The sequence below is a fragment of the Leucopleurus acutus genome (assembly GCF_964270905.1).
Source record: "Leucopleurus acutus genome assembly, chromosome: 10".
In the NCBI taxonomy this organism is placed as follows: Eukaryota; Metazoa; Chordata; class Mammalia; order Artiodactyla; family Delphinidae; genus Leucopleurus; species Leucopleurus acutus.
In genome coordinates, this window is record NC_139153.1 from 67,401,566 (window position 1) to 67,427,200 (window position 25,635).

At 41.6% G+C, this 25,635-nt stretch overlaps 2 protein-coding genes across 2 annotated transcripts in view; one reads left to right on the forward strand and one right to left on the reverse strand.

The window, feature by feature from the left end:
* Nucleotides 1–25,635, forward strand: part of KCTD20 (potassium channel tetramerization domain containing 20) — a 94,890-nt gene that overhangs the window by 23,627 nt on the left and 45,628 nt on the right. The gene's annotated exons all lie outside the window — the stretch shown is intronic.
* On the reverse strand, nucleotides 4,388–25,067 carry PXT1 (peroxisomal testis enriched protein 1; the record flags this gene model as incomplete). Its single annotated transcript, XM_082847926.1, has 3 exons — nucleotides 4,388–4,492; nucleotides 10,890–11,020; nucleotides 24,896–25,067. The coding sequence occupies 3 exons, from the start codon at nucleotides 25,065–25,067 to the stop codon at nucleotides 4,388–4,390; spliced, it is 408 nt and encodes a 135-aa protein (XP_082704052.1).

Genomic DNA, 25,635 nt, shown 5'->3' on the forward strand with positions numbered 1-25,635 from the left:
TCCCCAAGGGCCCTTTCCCCTATTGTACACCACCAGGGAGTTGCCGAGAGGTGCCTTTCCCCTGCCTGTGACATCTGAAAGTCAGAGGTGGCTCTGTATGTCTTTTCCTGTGGTTTAGTCACGACTAGGAGCTTCAAAAGCCAAATTCAAGACACAAAGATGTCTCAGTCCCTCTACATCCAACAGTGGGAAGTTCACAGATTTTTCCAGGAATAAGCTCCTGGAAAATGAAGAGACTCAGGACCAAGAATTAAGAGTCCTCTAAGGTTCTCCTCAGCAGCAACACTCAGGGTCTTCAGGTCTGACCCGAAGTCCTGTTTTCCTCATCACCACAGCTTGAGCCAGGAATGGAGCCCAAACCGTACCCTCTGTGTAAGTGTTGCCAGACATCTCCTTAGAGCGTTCCTGAGCCCCAAGCTACTGGTCAGTCTTGGCATTTGGACGAAATGAAGCCACAGAGTTTCCTTACGGAGCTCCCTGCCCCTCTCCCCAAATCACACTGCCGCTTCCCTCTGCTGCTCTGAGGTACCAGGGCATCCTCCACGCTCTGGGGTTCTCTCATGTCTGTGAGTCCCCACTTCCCTCTAACCCTGAAAAGATAGGCTCTGTTCCCCATTAAAAGAATGTCAGTCATTTGGGGGCAACAGTGTCATCCCAAGGCCTGTGAAGTCATACACCACATTCTGCTCAATCCTGTCAGCAGCTCAAAAAGCAGGTTGTGTCCAGGAAATCAGAAGGGTGTGAAAATATAAAACAGTGTTCCAGCCCCTGGGGCAACCAAGCAGAAAGTGACTTGGGTGCTTCACAACCCAGGTCAGACGTGCCTGCTCCTAGACCCCCACCCAGATTAAAGACCCAACTGGTGGTCAGCTAGCTGCCTGTCCTATGATTTCCACAGCTTAGGAAGTGCATGTGAAAATCTCTTAGAAGAAAGATTATCCGCAGAACCAAGGTTTGACCTTAGCGTGGAAACCTGTGTGATCTTGAGCTTGTCATTTAGCTTTTCCGCCTCTCAGCTCTACCACATAAATACATTAATCTACAGCCTGCTCCATAGTTATGAGTTTCCTTGGGCAAGAGCATTACTTAGGAAAATGAAATGAAAGGTTATAGCCAATATGTTTCCTGTGGTTGTCTTTGAGTGTATTTGATTGTTCTATGTATTCTTATGCTTCTCTGTCATTTCCCTATTCTTGACAATAAGCTGAGCCATGGCCGTGAGCCATGGCCGCTGAGCCTGTGCGTCCGGAGCCTGTGCTCCACAGCGGGAGAGGCCACAACAGTGAGAGGCCCGCGTGCCGCAAAAAAAACCAAAAAACAAGAAGGTTCCACACGAAGGCAAGGAAAACGTCTGATTTAAAAAAAAAAAGTGGATGTGGATATGGATCTTGGAGAGAGAGAAGTGGAGAAGGGCCTTGGAGGTGGGAAGGGGGCCCAGCTCTGGGGGCTTCTGAGGCTCCTAGGGAAATATGTCCAATGGAGAGGGACTGCTAAGGAGAGGAGCCCCTGCGTAGTTGCCTCTGCCAGCTGTGAGGGTGTGGCTTGTGCAGGAACTGCATCTGATTGGTGTAGAGGTGAGAAGGAGGGAGGAGGAGCAGTATATGACACGTAGGGGTTTCGAAGGGATCGAATGAGAGGCTGGAGGTGAGTGAGGTGGAGGAGAGTGAGAGGCGGTGAGGGATGGGTGAGGTTTGGGAATGTGCTGGAAAGTGAGATTTCAGCCAGGCAGAAGGTCTGATAAAATGCGTGTGGAAAGTGAGGTGGTAGAGAAGAGGCAGAGGGCAGGTGGCTCTGTGTGCACGCTGCGTGGTTCAGCTGCCAGGCTCTTACCTGCATTACAGGTGGAGGTGAGGGAGCCACCCGGCTGTCCATCGTGAGTGCACCGGTGGCTGCAGCTGCTGGACCCTAGGCCAGCGCTCTCAGGCCCTCCTTCCCCAAACTCCTAACTTGGCCCCCAAAACTGGAAGGTCTCATGGGATGGAATCTCAAATAGCACTGGGTGCTGTGTGCTCAGGTTCCCCGGGCGAGCAGGTGTGCAGGGTGCTCTGGTAGTTGCTGTCCTTCCAAGAAATGAAAACGAAAGAGCGGGATCCAGCTTCCACTCGCATCCTGGTCGGCTCGGGGGAGCACAGGGGCTGGCCCCTGCAGGAGGGGAGACCAGGGTGCCGTGGGCTCGCCCACTGGGAGGCATCGGTCCTGCTCGCATCCTTTCGCAGATGGACAGCCCCTCGGGCATCCTGGCACTGGCTCCCAGGGGAACAGAGGTGGGATTCTGGGGGATCTAGAGAGCTGAGGGAATCCCTGGTCCTGGGCTCATGACAGCAACAGACCAACTTCATGGCACCAACTTCCTGTTCATCTCTGCAGATGGATAGGAGGGGGCCTCCCATGCTGTCCGCCTGGACCAGGTGTCTCTCTCCTTACGGGTGAGTGACATTCCCAGCTCCGACCCGGCCACGGCCTGCCCTTTGGCCAGGTGGAGGCCCCACCACCCCATGCCCGAATGCCAGCGTCAGTGAGGCTATGATGCTCTTCTGACCTAGACCCAAGTACTCAGTGGATCCCAGCTGCCACCTCTTCCCAGGCCTCTGGCTGCTCCAAGTGTAATACCCACCCACCCATCACCCGTGTGTACCTGCCTTAGCTCCCTCTGCCTTGAGGGGAAGCCCAGAAAGGTTGTAAGCACTAAAGCAAACCCATACACGCGGAAGAAAAGGAGGCAAAAAGCCTTAATAACCTGCCAAAAATCTGAAGGTGTAGATGCTGTTGGCTTAGCATTGATAAATCATGAGCTCCTAGAAACCAGTAAGAACAAGACCAGAAACCCAATAGAAAAATGAGCAATAGGAATATGTATGTATTTGTACATATCTAAAAGGTACATGGTTATTTATTGCAGCATTGCTTATTATACCGAATGATTAGAAACAACCCAGGCATCCGTTAAGAAGGCGCTGATGAAATAAATGATGCTACATCCATTTAACAGAATTCTGTGCATCCTGTCTGACAGAGTTCTCTATGGACCGTGGCAAACTCTCCAAGAGGTAGTACAGCACGTGGTTAAGAGCCCAGACTCTGAGAACAGCCTGCCTGGCTTGGTAACCCAGCTATGTCACTTACTGGCTGTGTGCGCTTGAGCAACTTAGTTACCTTCTGTACTGCCTCTCTCTACTTACTTCTGCCTCAGTTTCCTTAACAGTAAAATAGAGCTAATAATATTGATGATACCTGTATCATGATGTTCTTATGAAGAGTAAATGAGTTAACATTTGTAAGACAAGTAGAATAGCGCGTGACCACCATGCTAAGCAAAAAAATCAAGGCACATAACAGTGTATATTACATGCTACCTTTTGTGTGTATATATATATTTACTGGTATTTGTACAAAGAAACTCTGGAAGGATATGTAACAAATTTACAAACATAATTGGGATTCAGTATAGAAAATAAGAGCAAGGGTTTTCATTGTAAACCTTTTTATATGGTTTTGACTTTTTTAACCATATGAATAAATAAATGCCTACTCAAAAGAGTTAAAAAAAATAATTAAGAAAGACATTTTAGGATCTGTTCCCTGCCAGGAAGCCAAAACCTAGGTGATGATAGGCATTGCCTGAGACAGACCTAAAAAATGAGGACATTTCCCGATGCTATATATGATCAAACTACAAAATTATGACCCCATATGAGCAGGAACAAGCGGAATCCCTCCTTCACAAAAGAAATATGCACAGGTGTTTCATGCTCAATAAAATAACCATATTTATTAAAATTATATTAATTTTTTAAATAACACTTTTCCTACAAAGAACTCAAAACGCATATACAGAACTTATAATTTATAACAACAAATTTTCTTAACACTTGCCATACTTCTCAAAGGGAGGGAGGAATATGAGGTAGACAGAAAGGTAAAAAGAGGACGGGGCACTGCAGGTCTGGACGTGGGCAACGAGAGTGGGGTCAACAGGCTGCTGGAGGGCCTGGTACCCAGGGGAGGGGGCCAGGAGAAAGCCCCCATTCCTGCGACCTCTGGTTTGGGGATGAGGTTCAATTTCCCTCATAAGAGGAAATGTTCAAGGTTTCCTTACAAGGAGCACTGGGACTATCCACAGCGCTGGTATTTCCTAAGCAGCAAGGCCTCCTGGGTTTCTAAGTTCCTTGGGCTCTACCATGGGGCAGTCATAGACATCTCATCTCTGGTTGACCAGTGAACAGACAAATGGCCAGTGAGTCCGCAGTTCTCCAACAATCAGGCACAAAGCAACAATGGTGGGTGAAAACAGAGGAGGTAGAGACGGGTCTTCTTCCCATCTGCCCCAGTGGGATGCATATTTTCTCAGAGGGTAGAAGGAAAGCAGAACCTGACATTTACATTCCTTTTACATCACATGGTTATTCCAGAGAAAGCGCAACAACATGTGAACTCCTCCAAAGAAAACTAAGACAATATGAGCCAGGATAGCTCTGTCTTCTTGTTGAAAATCCTGTTTAAAAAGAGAGAGAGCAAGAAAGAGGTTAAATTTGTTTTTTAAGTGATAAAATAATCCAAAGTTAGAAATTCGGTATTGATATTAATTCAATCAATGCCACGGACAAGCATCTAGGGCTGCTTCATGAAGTGTATGAGTGGAAGAATATCTTAGTCTGTTCCATAATGTCCATACCCTCCACAGCACCTTGGGAAGTTTTCCTCTGGACGTTTTCCCATCTTCACCATCAGCAAATAGGGGCACTCTTTTCAGGGTTGATTAACCTCTTTCTCTGGCTTCCCAGAGCACTTTCTTAGTCCTTTCAAAGAAGTAAGGGAGTCTGCTTTGGGGTTGGAAGAACAGACTTAGATGGTGAAGAGGGGTGAATATGAGCAAAGTTGGAAGTGACGACCACAGCAGATTTCTGGAGCTGTAAGTAAATGCCACTGTTTTTATGGGAGTATCAGGAGAAGAAGGCTGGGGGCCAGACAGAAAGGGCTCTCCCTGGCCCTGCCCTCCTCCTGCAGTCTGTTCTCAACCCAGCAGCCTCGGGGACTGTTGCAATGCGGCCCCTCTGCTCAGTGCTCTCCAGTGGTTCGGCCGCACTCAAAAGAGCCCTTACAGTGACCTCAAGGCCCTGCCACCCACCTCTCTGACCGTATCTTTACAGCTTTCTGCATTACTCAGCTTCAGCCACTTGCTATTCTTCAAATATGCCAGACATGCCCCTGCCTCAGTCTTTGCTATTCACCTGCCTCCACTGCTCTCTCCCCAGGTCCACGGACCCTCCCCTACCTCTGTCAAGGTTTTGCTCAGAAGGCACCTTCAGTGAGGCCTTCCCTTAAAACTGCAAATCCCCCAACACTCCTCATGACTATCTGATAAACTATATTCTTTGTTTGTTTGTTTATTGTTTGTCTCCACGAGATTAGGGAAGTTTTCTCTTTTGATCACTGCCATATCTCCAGCACTTAGATGGAGCCTGACACATAGTAGGTGCTCAATAAATATTACTTGACTGAATGAATGAATGCATGATAAACCATTAACATCAGGCTAAGGAATTTAGACTTTGTCCTATCAATAACTGGAAATCATGAAAGAACTTTTTTTCTCCCTTTTATAGTTGATATCAGTTACAAGAATTGAATGAATTTCCTTCCAGCAAGGCAGACAAGAAAATGTGTAGAGCACTGAGTCAGATGCTCGTATATTTAAATTCCAGTTTTGCCACTTAGTTGCTGAGTAACCTTGGATAGGATATCTAATCTCTCTGAACCTCAAATACCTCTCCTGAAATACCTATTCCACTAATTCATAGAGTTATTTGGAAAATTAAATGAAACACATAAGAGTATCTCAGAGTACGTGGAAGAAAATGTTTAATAAATGTTCGTTTCCCTCTTGTCTTTCTAACAAACTAAGAAATTCCTCATACGTTACTGTCAGGGTCCCAGAGAAAACAGATGGCATACTCAAATTAGGAATAATTCAGGGAAGATCAGATAAAGACACTGTCTACAAAAGTTGGGGGAGGAGGCATAAGGGTAGGCTGGCAACAGCAGAGTTGTTGCCACTCCTAGGCCTGTAGGGACAGGGAGGGGGAAGTTTCTAGAACCCAGGAGCGAGTCCTGTGGAGAAAAATTTCAAAGACACATTTAAGATCGTAAAAGCAACAGGAAGACTATATTTTTTATATTATTTATTTGGTTGCACCAGGTCTTAGTTGCGGCTCGCAGGCTCCTTAGTTGCGGCTCGTGGGCTCCTTAGTTGCAACACGTGGGCTCCTTACTCGTGGCATGCGAACTCTTAGTTGAGGCATGCGTGTGGGATCTAGTTCCCTGGCCAGGGATCGAACCGAGCCCCCTGCATTGGGAGCACGGAGTCTTAACCACTGCACCACCAGGGAAGTCCCAAGACTATTTTTAAACACACTTTGGGCTTCCCTGGTGGCGCAGTGGTTGAGAGTCCACCTGCCGATGCAGGGGACACGGGTTCGTGCCCCGGTCCGGGAAGATCCCACATGCCGCGGAGCGTCTGGGCCCGTGAGCCACGGCCGCTGAGCCTGCGCGTCCAGAGCCTGTGCTCCGCAACAAGAGAGGCCACAACAGTGAGAGGCCCGCGTACCAAAAAAAAAAAAACAAAAAAAAACCCCAAGAAAGACCAGGTCCTCGAACCAGAACCCCTCAAAACTAGATGGTAAAATAGAAGATGTTATTTTGAGAATCAAGGCCTATTTGAAAACACAGAACACTTGCTTAAGTGAAAAGAATAAGAAGTCAAGCTATGTGATAGCTCAAGGACAATCAATTTGGTAGACAAAAATACACCTTGGTGAGCTCCTTGTCGGGGAGTTCCAAGAGCAAGAATAAAAGTTTCTTTAAATACATCAAAAGCAGGAAGATATCTGGAGAATCAATGTGACCACTTGATTAAACAAAGTACAAAAGGTGAATAAATGACTATATGAAAGAAATATACCATGCCGGATTTGAAATTCTGTTATAGTTGCTTGAGGTAAGCCTTAAAGTAGCAGAGTAAATCATGCATTTGACTGTTTAGCATTTTAGAGGCAAACTTAGGAGGAATTTTAAAAATTATTTTAAAAATATTCTGTGGTCTATTTAAAGTGTTCTAAAATGCAATTTTGCAGTACAAGACAAGATTACTTTAAAAGTCTAGGTCAAAGCTAGCTTTGTAAAATGTTGCAAGAAAAGCTAGGGCAGGTATACAGATAGACATATAGATCAATGGAATAGAATTGAGAGTCCAGAAATAAACCCCAAAATTTACAGTTAGTTGATTTTCAACAAGGGTGCCAAGGCAATTCAGTAGGAAAAAAGTAGTCTTTTCAACAGAGGGTGCTGTGACAACTGAATACCCATGTGCTTTCGAATGAAGGTGAACTTTTAATTCATACCATATACAAAAAATTAACTCTAAATGGGTCAAAGACCTAAATTTAAGAGCTAAAAGTCAATCTTTTGAAAGAAAACATAGGTATAAATCTTCATGACTTTGGATTAGGCAATGGTTTCTTAGATATGACCCCAAAAGCACTAGCAACAAAAGAAAAATAGATAAATTGAAATTCATCAAAATTTAAAACTTTTGCACTTCCATGAACATCAAGAAGGTGAAAGACATAAAACGAGGTGAAAGACGAACTTCAGAATGGGAGAAAATATTTGCAAATAATATATCTGATAAGGAACTTACATCTAGAATATATAAAGAACTCCAACAACCCAATTTAAAAATGGGCCAAGGATCTGAATAGACATTTCTCCAAAGAGTTACACAGATGACCAATAAGCACATGAAAAGATGCACAACATTAACCATCAGGGAAGTGCAAATCAAACCCACAACGAGATTCTACTTCACACCCACTAGGCTGACTATAATCAAAAAGACAGTTAACAATAAATTTTGACAAGAATGTGGAGAAACGGGAACCCTTGTATCCTGCTGGTGGGCCACAATGTAAATAGTGCAGCCACTTCGGAAAATGGTCTGGAAGTTCCTCAAAAAGTTAAATATAAAGTTGTCATATGACCCAGCAATTCCACTCCTAGGTATGTACTCAAAAGAACTGAAAACATGCCTACACAAAAACTGAAAACATGCCTACACATTCTTGTTTTGTCTCTACACACATGTTCACAGCATCATTATTTATAATAGTCAAAAAGTGGAAACAACCCAAACGTTCATCAAGTGATGAATGGATAAACAAAATGTGATATATAAATATAAAGTTGTCATATGACCCAGCAATTCCACTCCTAGGTATGTACTCAAAAGAACTGAAAACATGCCTACACAAAAACTGAAAACATGCCTACACATTCTTGTTTTGTCTCTACACACATGTTCACAGCATCATTATTTATAATAGTCAAAAAGTGGAAACAACCCAAACGTTCATCAAGTGATGAATGGATAAACAAAATGTGATATATACATACAGAAGAATATTATTCAGCAATAAAAAGAGATGAAGTACTGATTCATGCTACAACATGGATGAACCTTGAAAAAAATATTGTGTTAAGTGAAAGAAGCCAAACGTAAAGACAACATATTATATTAGTCCCCTTTTATGAAATTCCAGAATAGGCAAATCCAGAGAGACAGAACATAGATTGGTGGGGCCAGGGGGGAAAATGGGAGGAAACGAGAAGGGACTACTATTGGATTTGAGGTGTCTTTCTGGAGTGATGAAAATGTTCTAAAATTGATTGTGATGACTGGCTGTACAACTCTATGAATATACTACAAACCATTTATTATACTGTTGAAATGGGTGAATTGTATGTTATGTGAATTTTATTTCTCAAAGTTATTATTTTTTTAAAAAAGAAAAGTGTCAGTTTATTAAGTTGCAGAGGTAAATTTAAAACATAAGTAAATTACAACTTAAAAGGTAAGGGAAATAAATCATTACCAAAAAAAAGGTAAGGGAGAGAAAGAAAAGAAAAATGGAAGAATGGAAGAGGTGGTTACATGGAGAAGTGACTTCCTGATTGGGTTGAGGTAAACTTAGAAAATAGGTGGTTGTGATTTGTCCTACTCTGTTCTCCTCTTCAGAGGAAAAATTAGAAGGAACCAGGAGTATTCAGAATGTTAGCTAACAAAGAAGCAGAAAAGTTGAACTACGGACTTGCCCAGAATTCATAAAGCACGGTCATCAGTGAAAACTATAGAAGAAGCTGGAGCATGGAAGGGAGGTGGAGAGTATCATGAATGACCTGTAATAAATGATACACAGCAAAGCAGTGTTCAACTCCAAATAGTGCAAGGGCAAAGGCCAGAAACAAATTAATATTTTGGCTTCAATAACATCTATTGATCATTTTCTGTGGGTCAGTCTCTATTCCAAGTGATTTACATAGATTCTCTCTCTTAATGTTCACAACAGCCTATTCTCTGCACCGTGCAGCCAGGCTTCATTCTAAACGTAAATCAGCACATGGCACTCTCCTGCTCTCCCTCCCCAGAAGCTTCCTTTATACTTGGTGCAAAACCCAAACACCTTACCCCTGTCTCTAGGATGGAGGCCAACTCCTGGACTTCAACACCCCCGACTCCAGCCAATCTGGCCTCCTTGTTGTTCCTATCCCAAGGACTTTGCCCTCCCAGTTTCCTCTGTCTGGAACACTTCCCTCCCAGGTATTCCCATGGCTCACTCCCTCACTTCCAGTCTCTGCTCAAATATCGCCTCCCCAGAGAGGGCCTTCCCTGATGGCCCATCCAAAGTCACTCTCCATCACTCGGTATCCCCTAGAGTCTAGTCATCTGCTTTACTGTTTGTCTCTCCTACATTATGAGTCCTATGACAGCAGGCTCATCTTCCATTCCTGCTCTCTGCCTGGAACTGAGTCTGGCACATAGTAGGCACTCAATAAATATTTGTTGGAGTGAAATTGGTCTATCAGTATTTTATTTGTGTTTGTTTCCTTCTTACTTTCAGTAACATTATTGCTGGGACCTTCCATTCTTGTTTTGTCTCAGGGAATGTTTTATTTGAGGGCATGGCTGAGTACTGCCACATTTGGACCAGAGCATAGAAGAGGGCCTGGCACTCCCTGAAGTCAGCATGATGGTAGCAGCAGTGATAAACAAGAAGTCACCACAGGTACCTGTCCTGTGATGCATTTAAGGGGAGGAAGTTGGGCTCTGAGGGGCAGCCACCCCTCTACCACAGAGCCCCACGTGATCATTCTCTAGCTGCTGCCAACTGCAGGTTGTTCTGGAGGAAAACTAAGTGGGCTGTGGATTTCATCACCCCTAAGATTTGAAACAGTAATGATTATTCTTTCCTGTTCCCCTTATATCTCTTACAATAATCAGGAGAAACAAAGAAATCAGGGGGAGTTGGGCTTAGATCATAACCTGGTTTGGTTCAAGGAGGATGACCACCATCTAAGGCAAAGGTTCTCCTCCCTGATGGAGTGTTAGATTCACCTGGACTAACCTCTCAAGGTGGGGCCCAGCATCTGTAATTCTTAAAACTTCACAGGTGAATCTAACATGCATCCTAGTTTGAGGGTGTGGAGCAAAGTTTCTCACACTTTAATGTGCACTCAAATCTCCTAGGGTGTGTGTAAAACGGTAAATTCTGATTCCAGAGTTGTGGGCTGGGGCCCGAGATTGTGCACATCTGACCAGCTGCCAAATGATGCTGATGCTGCTGGTCCCTGGACCACACAGTTTGAGTAGCAAGTGTGAGATCTAATACTGGCTTTGACCCAGGTTCACAATTTTCAGATCTAATGTTTGGTAATCCAGTCATCATTAATCTGTGTCTTCTGCTAATTCCTGGGCATCCCAGCCACTTGACAGCCATTGTTCTGTTTGTTCTTTCCTCCTCCCTGACAGGCCCTTACTGGTGAAACTGAATTCTCACCTCTTGAACCATTCTATGATCGATGTTGTCCCCGATGTTTCTCAGCTGCCTGGCCAACTTGTGGATTATTTCCTCCTGGTGATGGTTCTGGCCAATGCTATTCTCCTTGGGCTGAGAAGGTGGGTGGTGATCTGCATAAGAACTCAAAGAGAAAACTCCATCAACTCTGTAAATCACTCACCACTAGTCACTTAAAACTGTCTTAGACAAGGAGAGGGATGAAATCCCAGCATCATAATGACTATCGAAAAGCAAAGCCTTGCACTGGAATAGGTCAACTCTGTCCAGTAGAAATATAATTCAAGCTATGTATGAATTTTAAATGTTCTACTGGTAAAATCAGGTAAAAATAATTTTAGTAATATATTTTACTTAGGACAATATATCCAAAGTATTATCACTGTAACACAAAATCAATATAAAATTATTAATGATATGTTTTACACTCTTTATTATATTTAAGTTTTCAAAATCCAGTGTTTATTTTATACTTAGAGCACATCTCAATCCAGATATCAACTGATTTCATTGGAAAACCTTGTATTTTGATTTCATGACGTTTACAGTTAAAAAGTAAATTCGTATATCCAAGTTGTTCCAAACGTACCTAAAACTTCTCCAACAATTAAGTATCAGTTTTTTAAACTTAAATTAACTAAAATTAAATAAAACTTAAAATTCAGTTCCTCAATTGCACTGGCCACATTTCAAGTGCTCTATTATTTTCCAAGTATTGAATTTTTAATATCCAGAAGGAAAAAGTATTTCACTTTATGCTGAAAAGTTGTGTGGATATATACATATCTGCACAGAGTTCTGAAAATAAAATTGTAGTCTAAATGACCTAGTGGGGAATTTGGAAAAATCTCATGGTTAATCTTTTTGAAAGAATAATTCCTTCATAAAGCAAATAATAAGCCTCAATGTATTGGAACTCTTAAAAATATTGTTGTATGTTGAGAATCCTTCAGTTGCATTTAGGAAAACTTTTAAGCAAATATGCCTCTAAGGTTTTATAAGTGCTTTTCCACTGCCAGCTATAATGTGAATATTTTCTTTTCTCAAATGATGGTCATCCTTTTATAATCTTGATTTTGTTCACTAAAACTAGAGGTCTAGGGCCTTCTGGTTCAAGACTGAGCACAAGCACTGACCTCTCCCATTTCTACTAGTCCTAGTCTTCTCCCAAGACCCCACCAAAATGAAAGTATAAAAAAGAGTAAAACCACAACAGTGAAGAGAGTGGGAAGCAGGATCAAGAGCAGATGAGAGATCTGTGTACGTTTCTAGAAGGCAGAAAGCAGAGAAGACAAATATGGACAAGTGAGCCAGACAGAGAAAGTGCCAAGAACCCACGACAGGAAACCCATTTACTCCACCAAGACCCTGAAGCTGGGAAAGGGAGACATGCCATTGACTGTAATTCTGATGAGGATCAACTGTACCACTTGGTACCCTTGACAGCCCCAGCCCACTAGACCCATCAGATTTCAGGTAAAAAATCCAGATCACTCTTCTCTAATAGAGGAGAACAAATCTTGTGGAGAAAACTAAAACGTCTTTATGAATGTTGGTGCCTTGGGTTAAAGGTCTCCTTGTTCTGGCATTTGAGGGACCTGGGGCCAGAAAGCCAGCTGCCCTAACTCATCACCCTAAAGCTCCCCCAACTCAGAGCCCCCATTTGAGTCCCCACTCAGTGAGGAGCCCTGGAGAAGCAGTTAGGCATAGTGGTAAGATTCTGAAGCCAGATCATTTGGGTTCAAATGTAAAATCCACTACAGATAAAACTATGTAACCTGGGAAAGTTATTTAATCTCTCGATGCCTCAGTTTCTTCAACTGTAAAATGGGAATGATAATGTATTATTTTATCAATTCTAAGATTTTTTAATGCCTCCAAAACAGAATTGTTTTATAGTCTATGGCATGTCATAGTCCAACAGCATTGTTTACCTTCTTAGCAGGAAACAAAATTATAGTACATTTTACAATTGATGGAATATTAAACTTAATGAGATACCACAGTAACTACCTTGTAGAGGTGTTATTGAGATGATTAAATGAATTAATATATTTGACTTGTGCAGGACAGCACCTGGAACATGGTGGCTACTGCTACCACCTGGGGAAACAGTCCTACTCACATAACAACAGAAAAAACCCACACCAGCTAACCGGTCAGTATTTCTTTAATATAACAAAAGATCACCAGGCAACTGAGAAGAACCACAGAATGAAAGAGAAATGCCAGATAAACAACCAAAACGGTAACACTGAAGAAAACAGATATAATTCAAGGAACAGAAGGGAATGTTTGCAAATTCTAATGTATATGTTTAGAGAGAGTTAAGAAAATATTACATTTAGGAAACAAAAGAGAATACTATCAAAAAAGAATAAACCTACAACAAAATCTTTCAGATTTAATAATATGATTGCTAAAATTAAAAATACAACTGATGGTCTGAAAAAACAAAGTCGAGGAAATCACTCAGAAAAAAATCAGAAATTTTAAAATATGAGAGAAAAGATAGGTGATACAGAGAACCAATATGGAAAGACCAGCATCTGATTAATGGGTCACAGAGGGACTTCCCTGGTGGTCCAGTGGTTAAGAATCCGCCTTCCAATGCAGGGGACACAGGTTCGATCCCTGGTTGGGGAACTAAGATCCCACATGCCATGGGGCAACTAAGCCCACGTGCCACAACTACTGAGCCCGTGCACTCTAGAGCCCACACGCCACAAGTACTGAGCCCGTGCTCTCTGGAGCCTGCGCACCACAACTAAAGAGAAGCCCGCATGCCACAAAAGAGCCCTCACGCCACAACTAAAGATCCCATATGCCGCAATGAAGATCCTGTGTGCTGCAACTAAGACCCGACGCAGCCACATAAATAAATATTAAAAAAAAAAAATGAGAGTCACAGAAAGAGAGAAATAGAGGGGGGAAATTGTCATAAGACAACTTCCCAGAGCTAAAGGACACCAAACTTCAGATTAGAAAGTCCCACCAAAAAACAGAAAACCCCACCAAGTTCTCAGGACAACAAATGGGGAAATAAAATCCTCACCTCTGGAGCATATCGATATTTCAAAATACCAAGCATAAGGAGATGCTAAAATTCTCCAAAGAGAAACATGGATTAGTTTGATGACTGATTTCCCATCAATATTGGGTACTAGAATATAGTAGAACAATTAATGCCCTCAAGGATTTTATAAAAAATTATTTTCAACCTAGAAGTCTCTGCCTATCTAATTCTCAATAATTTGTGAGAGGTGAAGAAAGACATTTGCAGACATGCAAGGACTCAAGAAGTTGTTCTCCCATGCACAATTTCTTAGGAAGCCTCTTGAGAAAGTTTTCCAGTAAAGCAGAGTATGACTAAACCAAGAAAAAGAAGATTTAGCAAAAGGTGGATCCAACGGTGTACCATACCTAGAGAGTGATGAGATTAGAGCAAAAGAACGGCTCTAAAAGGGAAGTCCCTGAGGAAAGGGAGATTTGGTAGAAGAGATAGCATGGTTGAAAATTTGGGGAAACTTGAAGATATCATAACTACAAATCATGTGAGGAGGGGCAGAGAGGCAATGAGAAAGTCCAGAAAACAATAAAAGGTCATACAGGAAGTTTATGGTCCAAAGTGAAGTCAATTAAAATGTGGCTTAGTTTAAACTGAAGGAATTGTTTTATAGTTTCTTCCAAAAGGGATTCCTCTGTGTTAAACTTTACAGTACTTTACCTGCATCACTAGTGATGAAATAAAATTCATATTTTATGGCAGACAAGAAAAATTTAAACATAAAACTTTTCTTTGCCTCTTTCCGCCTCCTCCTTCCCTTTTAGTGTGTATTGTGAATCTGCAGTAATCAGACCTCCCTAGGAGATAACCTTCCTTGTTACTCTTATAAGGGGCCACCATAACCCATGACCCACTACTTGTAGATCTGGGTTATGTAAATTGTCAACAATATGTCATTTAATGTACAGCCTCCTGTCTCAAAAACTTATATAACTGTGCTTTGACCTTTAACAGGCAGAACAGTTCTCAGAGCTTTCTGAGAGGCTGTTCCCGGGTTATAATCCTCAATTTGGCTCAAATAAAATTTTCCATTTCTTTCTTAGATCGACCAATTAATTTTTTTTTCAACACTAGGCATAATTTTAAGCAATCACAGCTTTAATCCCCTATTTCATTACTGGGAGGTGATTATTCTCAGGGAAAGTCATTTAAGTACATATGGACTCTATTGCTGGTAGTGACCACTCCTGAATCCCAGAGCGTTAAGAGAGTATGAAGAGTATTTGCACAACCTTTTTTTGTTTTTCTTGTTTCTTGAGGTAGGCTTGTATTGCTATAAACTTCCCTCTTAGAACTGCTTTTGCTGCATCCCCATAGTTTTTGGATCGTCATGTTTTCATTTTCATTTATCTCTAGGTATTTTTTAATTTCCTCTTTGATTTCTTCAGTGATCTCTTGGTTATTTAGTAACATAGTTTAGTCTCCATGTGTTTGTGTTTTTAACGTTTTTTTCCCTGTAATTGATATCTAATTTCATAGCGTTGTGGTCAGAAAAGATGCTTGATATAATTTCAATTTTCTTAAATTTACTGAGGCTTGATTTGTGACCCAAGATGTGATCTTTCCTGGAGAACGTTCCGTGCGCACTTGAGAAGAAAGTGTAATCTGCTGTTTTTGGATGGAATGTCCTATAAATATCAATTAAATCTATCTGGTCTATTGTGTCATTTAAAGCTTGTGTTTCCTTATTAATTTTCTGTTTGGATGATCTGTCCATTGGTGTAAGTGAGGTGTTAAAGTCCCCCACTCTTATTGTGTTACTTTCGATTTCCTCTTTTAGCTGTTAGCAGTTGCCTTATGTACTGAGGTGCTCCTATGTTAGGTGCATATATATTTATAATTGTTATATCTTCTCCTTGGATTGTTCCCTTGATCATTATGTAGTGTTCTTCCTTGTCTCTTGTAACATTCTTTATTTTAAAGTCTATTTTATCTGATATGAGTATTGCTACTCCAGCTTTCTTTTGATTTCCATTTGCATGGAATATCTTTTTCCAACCCCTCACTTTCAGTCTGTATGTGTCCCTAGGTCTGAAGTGGGTGTCTTGTAGACAGCATATATATGGGTCTTGTTTTTGTATCCATTCAGTGAGCCTGTGTCTTCTGGTTGGAGCATTTAATCCATTCATGTTTAAGGTAATTATTAATATGTATGTTCCTATTACCATTTTCTTAATTGTTATGGGTTTGTTTTTGTAGGTCCTTTTCTTCTCTTGTGTTTCCCACTTACAGAAGTTCCTTTAGCATTTGTTGTAGAGCTGGTTTGGTGGTGAATTCTCTTAGCTTTTGCTTGTCTGTAAAGCTTTTGATTTCTCCATCGAATCTGAATGAGATCTTCGCAGGATAGAGTAATCTTGGCTGTAGGTTCTTCCCTTTCATCACTTTAAATATGTCATGCCACTCCCTTCTGGCTTGTAGAGTTTCTGCTGAGAAATCAGCTGTTAACCTTATGGGAGTTCCCTTGTATGTTATTTGTCATTTTTCCCTTGTTGCTTTCAATAATTTTTCTTTGTCTTTCATTTTTGCCAATTTGATTACTATGTCTCTTGGCGTGTTTCTCCTTGGGTTTATCCTGCCTGGAACTCTCTGTGCTTCCTGGACTTGGGTGGCTATTTCCTTTCCCATGTCAGGGAAGTTTTTTTTTTTTTTTAACATCTTTATTGGGGTATAATTGCTTTACAATGGTGTGTTAGTTTCTGCTTTATAAGTCAGGGAGGTTTTTGACTATAATCTCTTCAAATATTTTCTCAGGACCTTTCTCTCTCTCTTCTCCTTCTGGGACCCCTATAATGTGAATGTTTTTGCATTTTATGTTGTCCCAGAGGTCTCTTAGGCTGTCTTCATTTCTTTTCACTCTTTTTTCTTTATTCTGTTCCACGGCAGTGAATTCCACCATTCTGTCTTCCAGGTCACTTATCCGTTCTTCTGCCTCAGTTATTCTGCTATTGATTCCTTCTAGTGTATTTTTCGTTTCAGTTATTGTATTGTTCATCTTTGTTTGTTTGTTCTTTAATTCTCCTAGGTCTTTGTTAAACATTTCTTGCAACTTCTCAATCTTTGCCTCCATTCTTTTTCCGAGGTCCTGGATCATCTTCACTATCATTATTCTGAATTCTTTTTCTGGAAGGGTGCCTATCTCCACTTCATTTAGTTGTTTTTCTGGGTTTTATCTTGTTCCTTCATCTGGTACATAGCCCTCTGCCTCTTCATCTTGTCTATCTTTCTGTGAATGTGGTTTTTGTTCCACAGGCTGCAGGATTGTAGTTCTTCTTTGCACAACCTTTTACCTTTGTGAAATAACAAGTGGACAAGAGGGTATTGGAAGTCTTGGCCTCTCCACATGCTGGACCATCTGCTTCCAGATTGGAAAACACATGCCTCCCTTTTTCAGAAACACACCACCTCCATGGAACTCAAGGCTTTGTCTCAAACTCAATGTGACCTCTTCTTCAAGTAAGGAAAGTGGCTTCTTTTAGGAGAGCGTGAAGCCATTAGCTAGTGCTTAAGAGTCAGTCATTTTGAACATTTTAATCTTTCAAGTATAAAATCAACAGTAATTGCCCCATCTCAAAGGACACATCCTCTCAGAATCAATTAAACATATTATAGTTGAATGTCCGATTGTTAACAGTACCTAATCTGAATAATAATTTCCAAAAAATGTGCTTACATTTAGCAGGACTGCTAGTCAATCTCAGGAAGGCTCAAAGTCTCTTACCAAGGACACGCTGCTCCTTTAAAAAAGGATTACCAAAAAAAAAAAAAAAAAAAAAAAAAGGATTACCAGTATCACCCAGGATTGAAGAACAGCAAAAGGGAATTAGTCACACAATGAGAATGAAAGGAAGTTTGCACAACTGAAGCGTGAATTCGAGCTACCAGACTAGGCTTGGCATCAGTAAGTGTAGACTACTCTTCCAAGAGGTGCCCTGACGAAGGAATGAGAGAGAATGGACAGTAGCGAGAGGAAGAGGTGTATTGAAGGAATTCTCTAAGTTGGGAGTCTTGAGCAGGTTTGTAGGTTGAGGAGAGGAATTAGCACAGGAGTGATGGAAAATGGAAGGTAGAGTAGGGCAAATTGTTGAGGTGGAGTCCCAGAGGTTTCGGAGAAATGAGAATGAAAACGTGAGGAAGGATAAATTTTGAATGGGGTGGGGGGGTTCTTCCCTTCCTTTGAGATAGGATAGAAAGAGAGAAGATGTGATGCTCATGTAAGGAAGACTGCAATAAGGGCTAAGGAGATTAAGGTGTTTACCCCCAATGACGTCAGTTTTGTCCATGAAGCAGAGAACTCAACCATCTGCTGAGGAAGAGGGGAATCCTGAAGTGGCTAAAATTAGTCACCAACAGAAATGGAAAAAAAGAAAACTGACCAGAGCTAAAGACCACCATCACCACCCCCCAAAAAAGAAAGAAAAAATACGTATATATGATCTTGATGTGCATTCTCTTTCCAGCTGGCAAGAGTTCTAAACTTGGATCTAAAGAAAAGAAAATTGTATCCTATCCTCACATAGGAGAAAGTCTTGACTCAGTTCCTTTCTAATTTCCTGTTCTTAGATTCTCTGTGCCTCAGTTTCCTCATTTGTCAAAAGGGACTTTAAGATTATTCTTAATATGAAACAATAATGTTCATGAAGTACCTGGTATGCAATAAGTCATATGTCATATGTCTTAGCTACTACCACTGGACTTGGTGTTAGACTATATTTACATAGATACAATAACGTAAACCAAGATTGTTGGTTTTTAAATTTTAGAATCAACTGATGGAAAAAACATGGAAGAGTTGGTTGTGGCTGGAAGACAGAATGTATATGTTAAAACTCCAGCTAATAAAAATTAAAAAGTACAGTTGTGCCTTGGTATCGAGGGGCATTGTTTCCAGAACACTCTCCTCTCCCCTGGCAGATACCAAAATCCGAGGATGCTCAAGTCCTTTATATGAAGTGATGAACCTGGCTGGGTTCACAAGTAAAGAGCTCTGAGGGCAAGGGTCCCCAGAGCTCCAGGACGCTACACAGAATAGAGTGGGAGGGATGAGATGGGGGCAGGGGGAGCCAGGGTCTCAGTGCATGAATTCGCCTCAGCCAAGGGTAAGCTCCTAAGGAGGTGGCTTAGATAGTAGGTGAAATATATGGCCCTTTGATCAAAATTGCAACCATATTTCCTGTCATTTCAGTTTCTACTTTGTTTCAAGAGTATCTCATCTCAAGCCATTTTGAAATGACACCCTAACAATTAACTGACACCCCAGCAAGGATAATTTGACAATTACCTGAGAAAAGATGAAGGCACCAGTGAGGGCTGAGAGTCCACGCAAGAGGGAAGGTGCCCAGAGAGAAGAAAGGGCAACCGAGTGGGGACACCCTCCAAACGAATATCATCTACTTCAAAATGGCTTTAGGGCCAGCCCTACCTGTGCCAATCAAAAGCATAATGATTTGCAACTATTATTTTACCTGATTAATTGTCACCTGGGGAATACAAAATCTAGTATCTGCAGTAGAAAGATGGAATACAAGTTGGATAAGTTTCAGTGATGGACGTTGGGAGAAATGAAGGAGCTGTAAGGATGCCAACAAGCCTTGGGTATCCCAGTTGGGTAGGCAAAGGGGCAGAGAAGGAAGGACCTAGAGATAGGATGCAGCAAAAGATTGTGCCCAAAGCAAGAGGTGTGTTTTCCATTCTGGAACTCAACATAATAACTATTTGTATTTTGTGTATGTCTGACCAACTAAGTGGCAAAACCCTTGAGCACATGTATCTATTTCATAACTGGAACCTAGCTCAGTGCCCTACACAGATATTGTTGATTATGATTATAAAGTTGCATAAGGGGGTGGAGAGAATGGGACAGAAAAGGGTTGGAGGAAAAATGTTGGCTACTTTGTAAGTTGATCTAAGGACAGCCCTACCTTTTCCTTTGTCGTGAAGGCAGCTCTCCTTTCATTTAAAGTTGCAAAATAGCAATAATAATGCACATTCACATATTTTAAACTCTTGGTATAGAACCTTATCAAAATCCTGGAGACCCTCTCACAATTGGTGGTGGAAGTGTAAATTGGTACAACCTCTGTGGGGGGCAATGTATCTATCAAATTTTACAAATGCAAATGTGCTTGAGGTTATCTATTGCAGCATTGGTTTCAATATTAAGTGTTTGGAAACAACCCAAATGTATATCAGTAGGAAACTACTTAAATAAATGATGGTGTATCCACACTATGGAATATTATGCCACTATAAATAAGAATTAGGAAGCTCTGTAAGTATTAATGCAGAGAGAGCTCCAGATCATAGTGTTAAGTGAGAAAACAAGTAAAAACAGTGTGTTTAATGTGCTACCTTTGTCTAAAAAGGGAGGGGTATATAAATTTATATTCACAATTGTTCATATTTGCAAAAAGAACCTCTGGAAGAATACCCAAGAATCTAAAACAGTGGCTACCTATGATAGGAATTGAGCAGATGGGGGACAAGAATGCAGGAGAGACTTTTCACTATATGCCTTTTCTTATTCTTTAGTTTCCCAACCTTGAAAGTGTATTTTTTTTTAAAGAAAACACTTATATAGCACTTATAATGTGTCAGCCACTGTTGCAAGCCATTTAAAATAAGTAATGCATTACTATTATTATTAACATAAATACTTATTCACATTTTAATTTTAAAACTATCCCAGAATTGTCATCATTGTACTGAGATTATGCAGAAAAATACCTTTGTTCGTAGGAGACAATATGTGGAATTACTTGGAGATCAAGTTAGTTATGTCTGAAACTTTATCTCAGATGGTTTAGCAAAGCAAAACATCTGTGTATGCATTCATGAGTATGTGCCTTTGTGTGTGTGTATGTGTGTGGAGAGACACAGAGACAGAAAGCAAATGTGGCCAAAAAAATGGTAAATCCATGTGAAGAGTATATGCATAACCGTAGACTTATCTGTGCAACTTTTGTGTAGATTTTAAATTTTCCAAGGTCAACATTGGAGGGGAAAAGTATCTTAGAAAAGTCCTTAAAACTTAAATAAAACATTTCCATTTAGCTTCTACAGAGTCTTTGGACTGGTTTTCAGTGCCCTTAGAATAATCTCAATTTACCTGTCCGTCCTCCTCACTATTCTCCTTGAACCTTATGCTCTAACTAAACTGTATCTCCATTCGACCAAATCTTACCTGTGAAGCATATCTCAAAAATTACTTTCTCTAAGTTACCTTTTTTGAGTCTTCCAAAATAATGTAATCTCTCACCACTTCGAATATCTATAGCACTTTCAGTTCTATTGGATACATCGTAGTCTAGATTTTGTTATGATCATTGCATGTTTTCATTACGTAAAATGACAGAGATGATTATGCACATTAGATGTGTATATTAGCATACTTACCTATTGGATACACATTGTCTATAACAATAATTATGGGTTACCATTACTCCCTAAGGACTTGGAATTGAAAGAAAAAATTGTCTTCTGACAACTAAAAGGCAAGATCAATGTGTGTTTAGTGGAAATAGGTGAGATGGACAGTCATTGGAAGGGGAGAGGCTACTAGCTCTCCCTCGAACAAGCCATTCCCTCTGCCTGCAACTTGCACCCTCCTTAACCCCCTCAGGTCTCAGTCTTGGGTTATGTCTCAAGGGAAGCCGCCTCTAACCTCCCTAGTAGGTCAAGCCCCATTACAGCATCTGGACCTCTTCTTAGCACCTATCACATTATATTTAACATTGGTGTGTGTAATTGACTGCTATCTGCCTCCTTTACCAGACTGTCTGCTCCAGGAAGGAAGGGGCTGTTACTGTTTTTGTTCACCATTGTCACCCCAGAACCTAGCACAGTGCCTAGAATATAGTAAGCCCTAGTATTTTTTTTTTATGAATAAAAAAAGTAAATGTGTCCATCTAGAGGAGGAAAGGGAGAGGTGGTGAGCCTTAGAAGCACCAAAAAAAAAAAAAAAAAAAAAGGCAAAATGAGCATCCAGGCACTCTCAAAGGGAGAAAGAAGCTGAATAACTGGACCCTCTACTGACTTCTACAATTAATATATCCCATTTACACTAGCTATACATATGTGTATGCATACGTATACATGTGTGTGTTTATATATATTTATTTTAATTTTTTGGCCATGCCACGCGGCTTGTGGGATCTTAGTTCTCCAACCAGGGATTGAACCCGGGCCCCTTGCAGTGGCAGCACAGAGCCCTAACCACTGGACCACCAGGGAATTCCCCTATGTGTGTGTAAATATTTTTAATTCTGCCCTTTCCTATCAATACTTATTACATTTTTAGAGGTGGGCAGGGTCTCTTTCCACTTTTAATCATTTTTGTTTTCCCAAGAGTGTCTAATTTATCTTAAATGATGTATCAGGATGGTTGCTCTGGACTTCCCAAAATCCTACCCACCACCTCAACTTTTCTAAGAAGTGTCTTTAATTCCCCATACAAATACTATGGGTTGTTTTTTTCCCCAAAGAGTTATGTTCATACGTGTAGTGTAGATGTCCCCAAAGTAACAGATAAATTTGGGCTTCAGTGAGTCAGTTTCCAGCCTCCCCAAAGTAACAGATAAATTTGGGCTTCAGTGAGGACAAAAGCCACTAAGGGGAGAAAGGGACCTTCTCGATCAGCTTCTTCATTAAGAGTTTTACTTTGGGCAGTACTTGCGCTATCTATCTTAAGTAACCTATCTATCTAATCTATCTCTATCATCTATCTATCTCATCCATCGTCCATCCATCCAATCAGGTTCCCAGCAGGAGAACTTCGCAGGGTCGTCTGCGCGACCTCCCACACCTGGGCGGACTCCGCGCCCAGCTGCGCTGCTCAGACCCGTTCTCCGGCTGGCAAAGCGCTTGGGGCAGGGCTGGCGGTAGAAGTCACGTGGGCGGCTGTGACCAATGGGAAGCGCAGACGGCGCACGTTGGCCGTAGGCGGTCTCCCGCGCCAGAGGTGGTGCGTCTGGCTGGTTCCCTGCCTCAGAGTACAGTGAGACGGAGGGAGGCGGGGCACCCGGAATATTCCGCCCGGCACCTCCGATGACCCTGGCGTTAGCGTTCTCGACGCCGGAATAACAATTCTATGTCCCTCTCACACCGCACCTCTTAGTCTGCACATCCCCCATTCCTTTAGTGATACCGTAAAATACAAGGGGAGAAAAGCACTGCTTCCTCCTGAGCCTGTCAGGGAAGGAAATTGGGCGGGGGTGGCGGTGGTGGAGGTGGATTGTGTCTGCTACCACCTCTAATCGGGGCTTCCCTCATTCCTGTTCGGCAGTCGTTGAATGCACACTGATGATGCACCAGTCGAAAATGCCAGGCGCAATTAAGATTTTACATACATAGTAAAACGAGAGCTCTAAGCGAGAAAACAAACAGGTAGATTAGGTTGTTGGCTGTCACTCCCTAACTCGAAGGTAGTAGCATTATTAATTCTTCACCCTGCTTCTGCTTTTGAGGTGAAGCTGTAATTAGGAAAGCTTTTGGGGTAAATGTGGCAACCGCGCACAGTGCACCTCAGTTTCGTGAGGGTCCTGTGAGGCTTAAGTAGTATAGTGGGTGTGAAAACATTGGAAAGGTTTACAATAAAATACAAGCTCTAGAAGAGTGCACAACTTTATGAATATACTAAAAATCACTGAATTGTGTGCTTTAAAAGTTTGAACTTTATGGTGTATGAATTACATCTCAATTTAAAAAAGCAAAATATACGTTCTAGAAGGTATTCATAGATGACACAGTCTCAGGCTTTGAGAAATCATTGTTGACACCTGCCCAGATGAAAATTCGAAATTTTAGTCGATTGAGTTCTTTCTAGAAAATGGATACTATATTTGATATGGTGGCAAGCATCTATCAGGATGCTTGAAATTTCCACTTTCTCAGTGGCATGTAATTCTTTTAAATTGGAGAATAGTTTGAGATTAATCTGAATAATTCCTTTCAGGTGTCTAGCATATTTTTAATCTAAAATCTTTTTTAAAAGTCTAAAACCTCACACATATAACCCTAACACCCTTTAATGCTTTTCAAAACATAACATTTTAATTTTCCGACATTTTGGGGCATTTAGGAATCACACCTTTATTTTATTTTATTTTGTGGTACGCGGGCCTCTCACTGTTGTGGCCTCTCCCGTTGTGGAGCACAGGCTCCGGACACGCAGGCTCAGCAGCCATGGCTCACGGGCCCAGCCGCTCTGCGACATGTGGGATCTTCCCAGACCGGGGCACGAACCCGTGTCCCCTCCATCAGCAGGCGGACTCTCAACCACTGCGCCACCAGGGAAGCCCATCACACCTTTTTGAAAAACAAAATTTCACGTTTATCCTTCCCTCATGTTCTTCCTATACTGACAAAATCAAGAAGGAACCTAAACTGAATTTTCCCTACCTTAACAATGCAGACATTTTCAGGTCAAGTTTAAACATTAACTTTTTTTTTTTTTTTTTGCGGTACGCGGGCCTCTCACTGTTGTGGCCTCTCCCGTTGCGGAGCACAGGCTCCGGACGCGCAGGCTCAGCGGCCATGGCTCACGGGCCCAGCCGCTCCGCGGCATGTGGGATCTTCCCGGACCGGGGCATGAACCCACGTCCCCTGCATCGGCAGGCGGACTCTCAACCACTGCGCCACCAGGGAAGCCCTAAACATTAACTTTTATTAAAAGATAAATTTGATCTATTTCAGTCAATTTGGAATCATCTTACTTATTTGTCACATCAATGATTCAGGGCTTATAGAAACTAAGAGATTTATACCATGAAGCAAAGTCAGTTTTAGATTTTTCTATGTAAGAACTTTGATGAATAGATTTATGACTCACTACTTATAGTTAATGTTTAATTTTATATCCTCAATATCAAGAAAAATACAAGCTAAGTAGAGTATTTAACTTAGTTTAATACAAATAATATCTTACCTGGGTTCCTTGACATGGCTGAAACTGGCTGCGAGCTGACAAGTCCGGTCATGTAAGCCTTCTGAAAATTGTATTTCAACCACAGTGATTTGCAACAATTTGTTACTTTGGGAGAGAGATTCAGAAGTTGTTTACGTTCACAAACAATGGCATCATGTTTTTTCTTCTTCATGTTTTTTCCCTGTTGAAAAAATATATTTTCAGAGGATTTCCCCCATTTCTCAGTATATATTTGGTATGTTAGATGAATAGTGATGTTGTAACACAGGCAGCCTTTATTCCGTATATGAAAGGGTTTTGGATTTGGGTGGAAAATGGAACAGGGTGATCTCTAAGTTCTTTTTCAACTTAAGTAAACATCTTTCCATGTTGTTTGGTCTTTAGATCTGCTACACCACTCTGCAGCCTCATCTCCCAGCAGTTTTTCGTCATCTTTTTTTTTTTTTTTTTTTTTTTTGCGGTACGCGGGCCTCTCACTGTTGTGGCCTCTCCCGTTGCGGAGCACAGGCTCCGGACGCGCAGGCTCAGCGGCCATGGCTCACGGGCCCAGCCGCTCCGCGGCATGTGGGATCTTCCCGGACCGGGGCACAAACCCGTGTCCCCTGCATCGGCAGGCGGACTCTCAACCACTGCGCCACCAGGGAAGCCCCGTCATCTTTTTAATAGCTACATTCCGTCAAGGGAACAGTCTAAATTAGTACACATAGAAGAAAAGAGACAAATTAGAAGCCAAAAGAAAA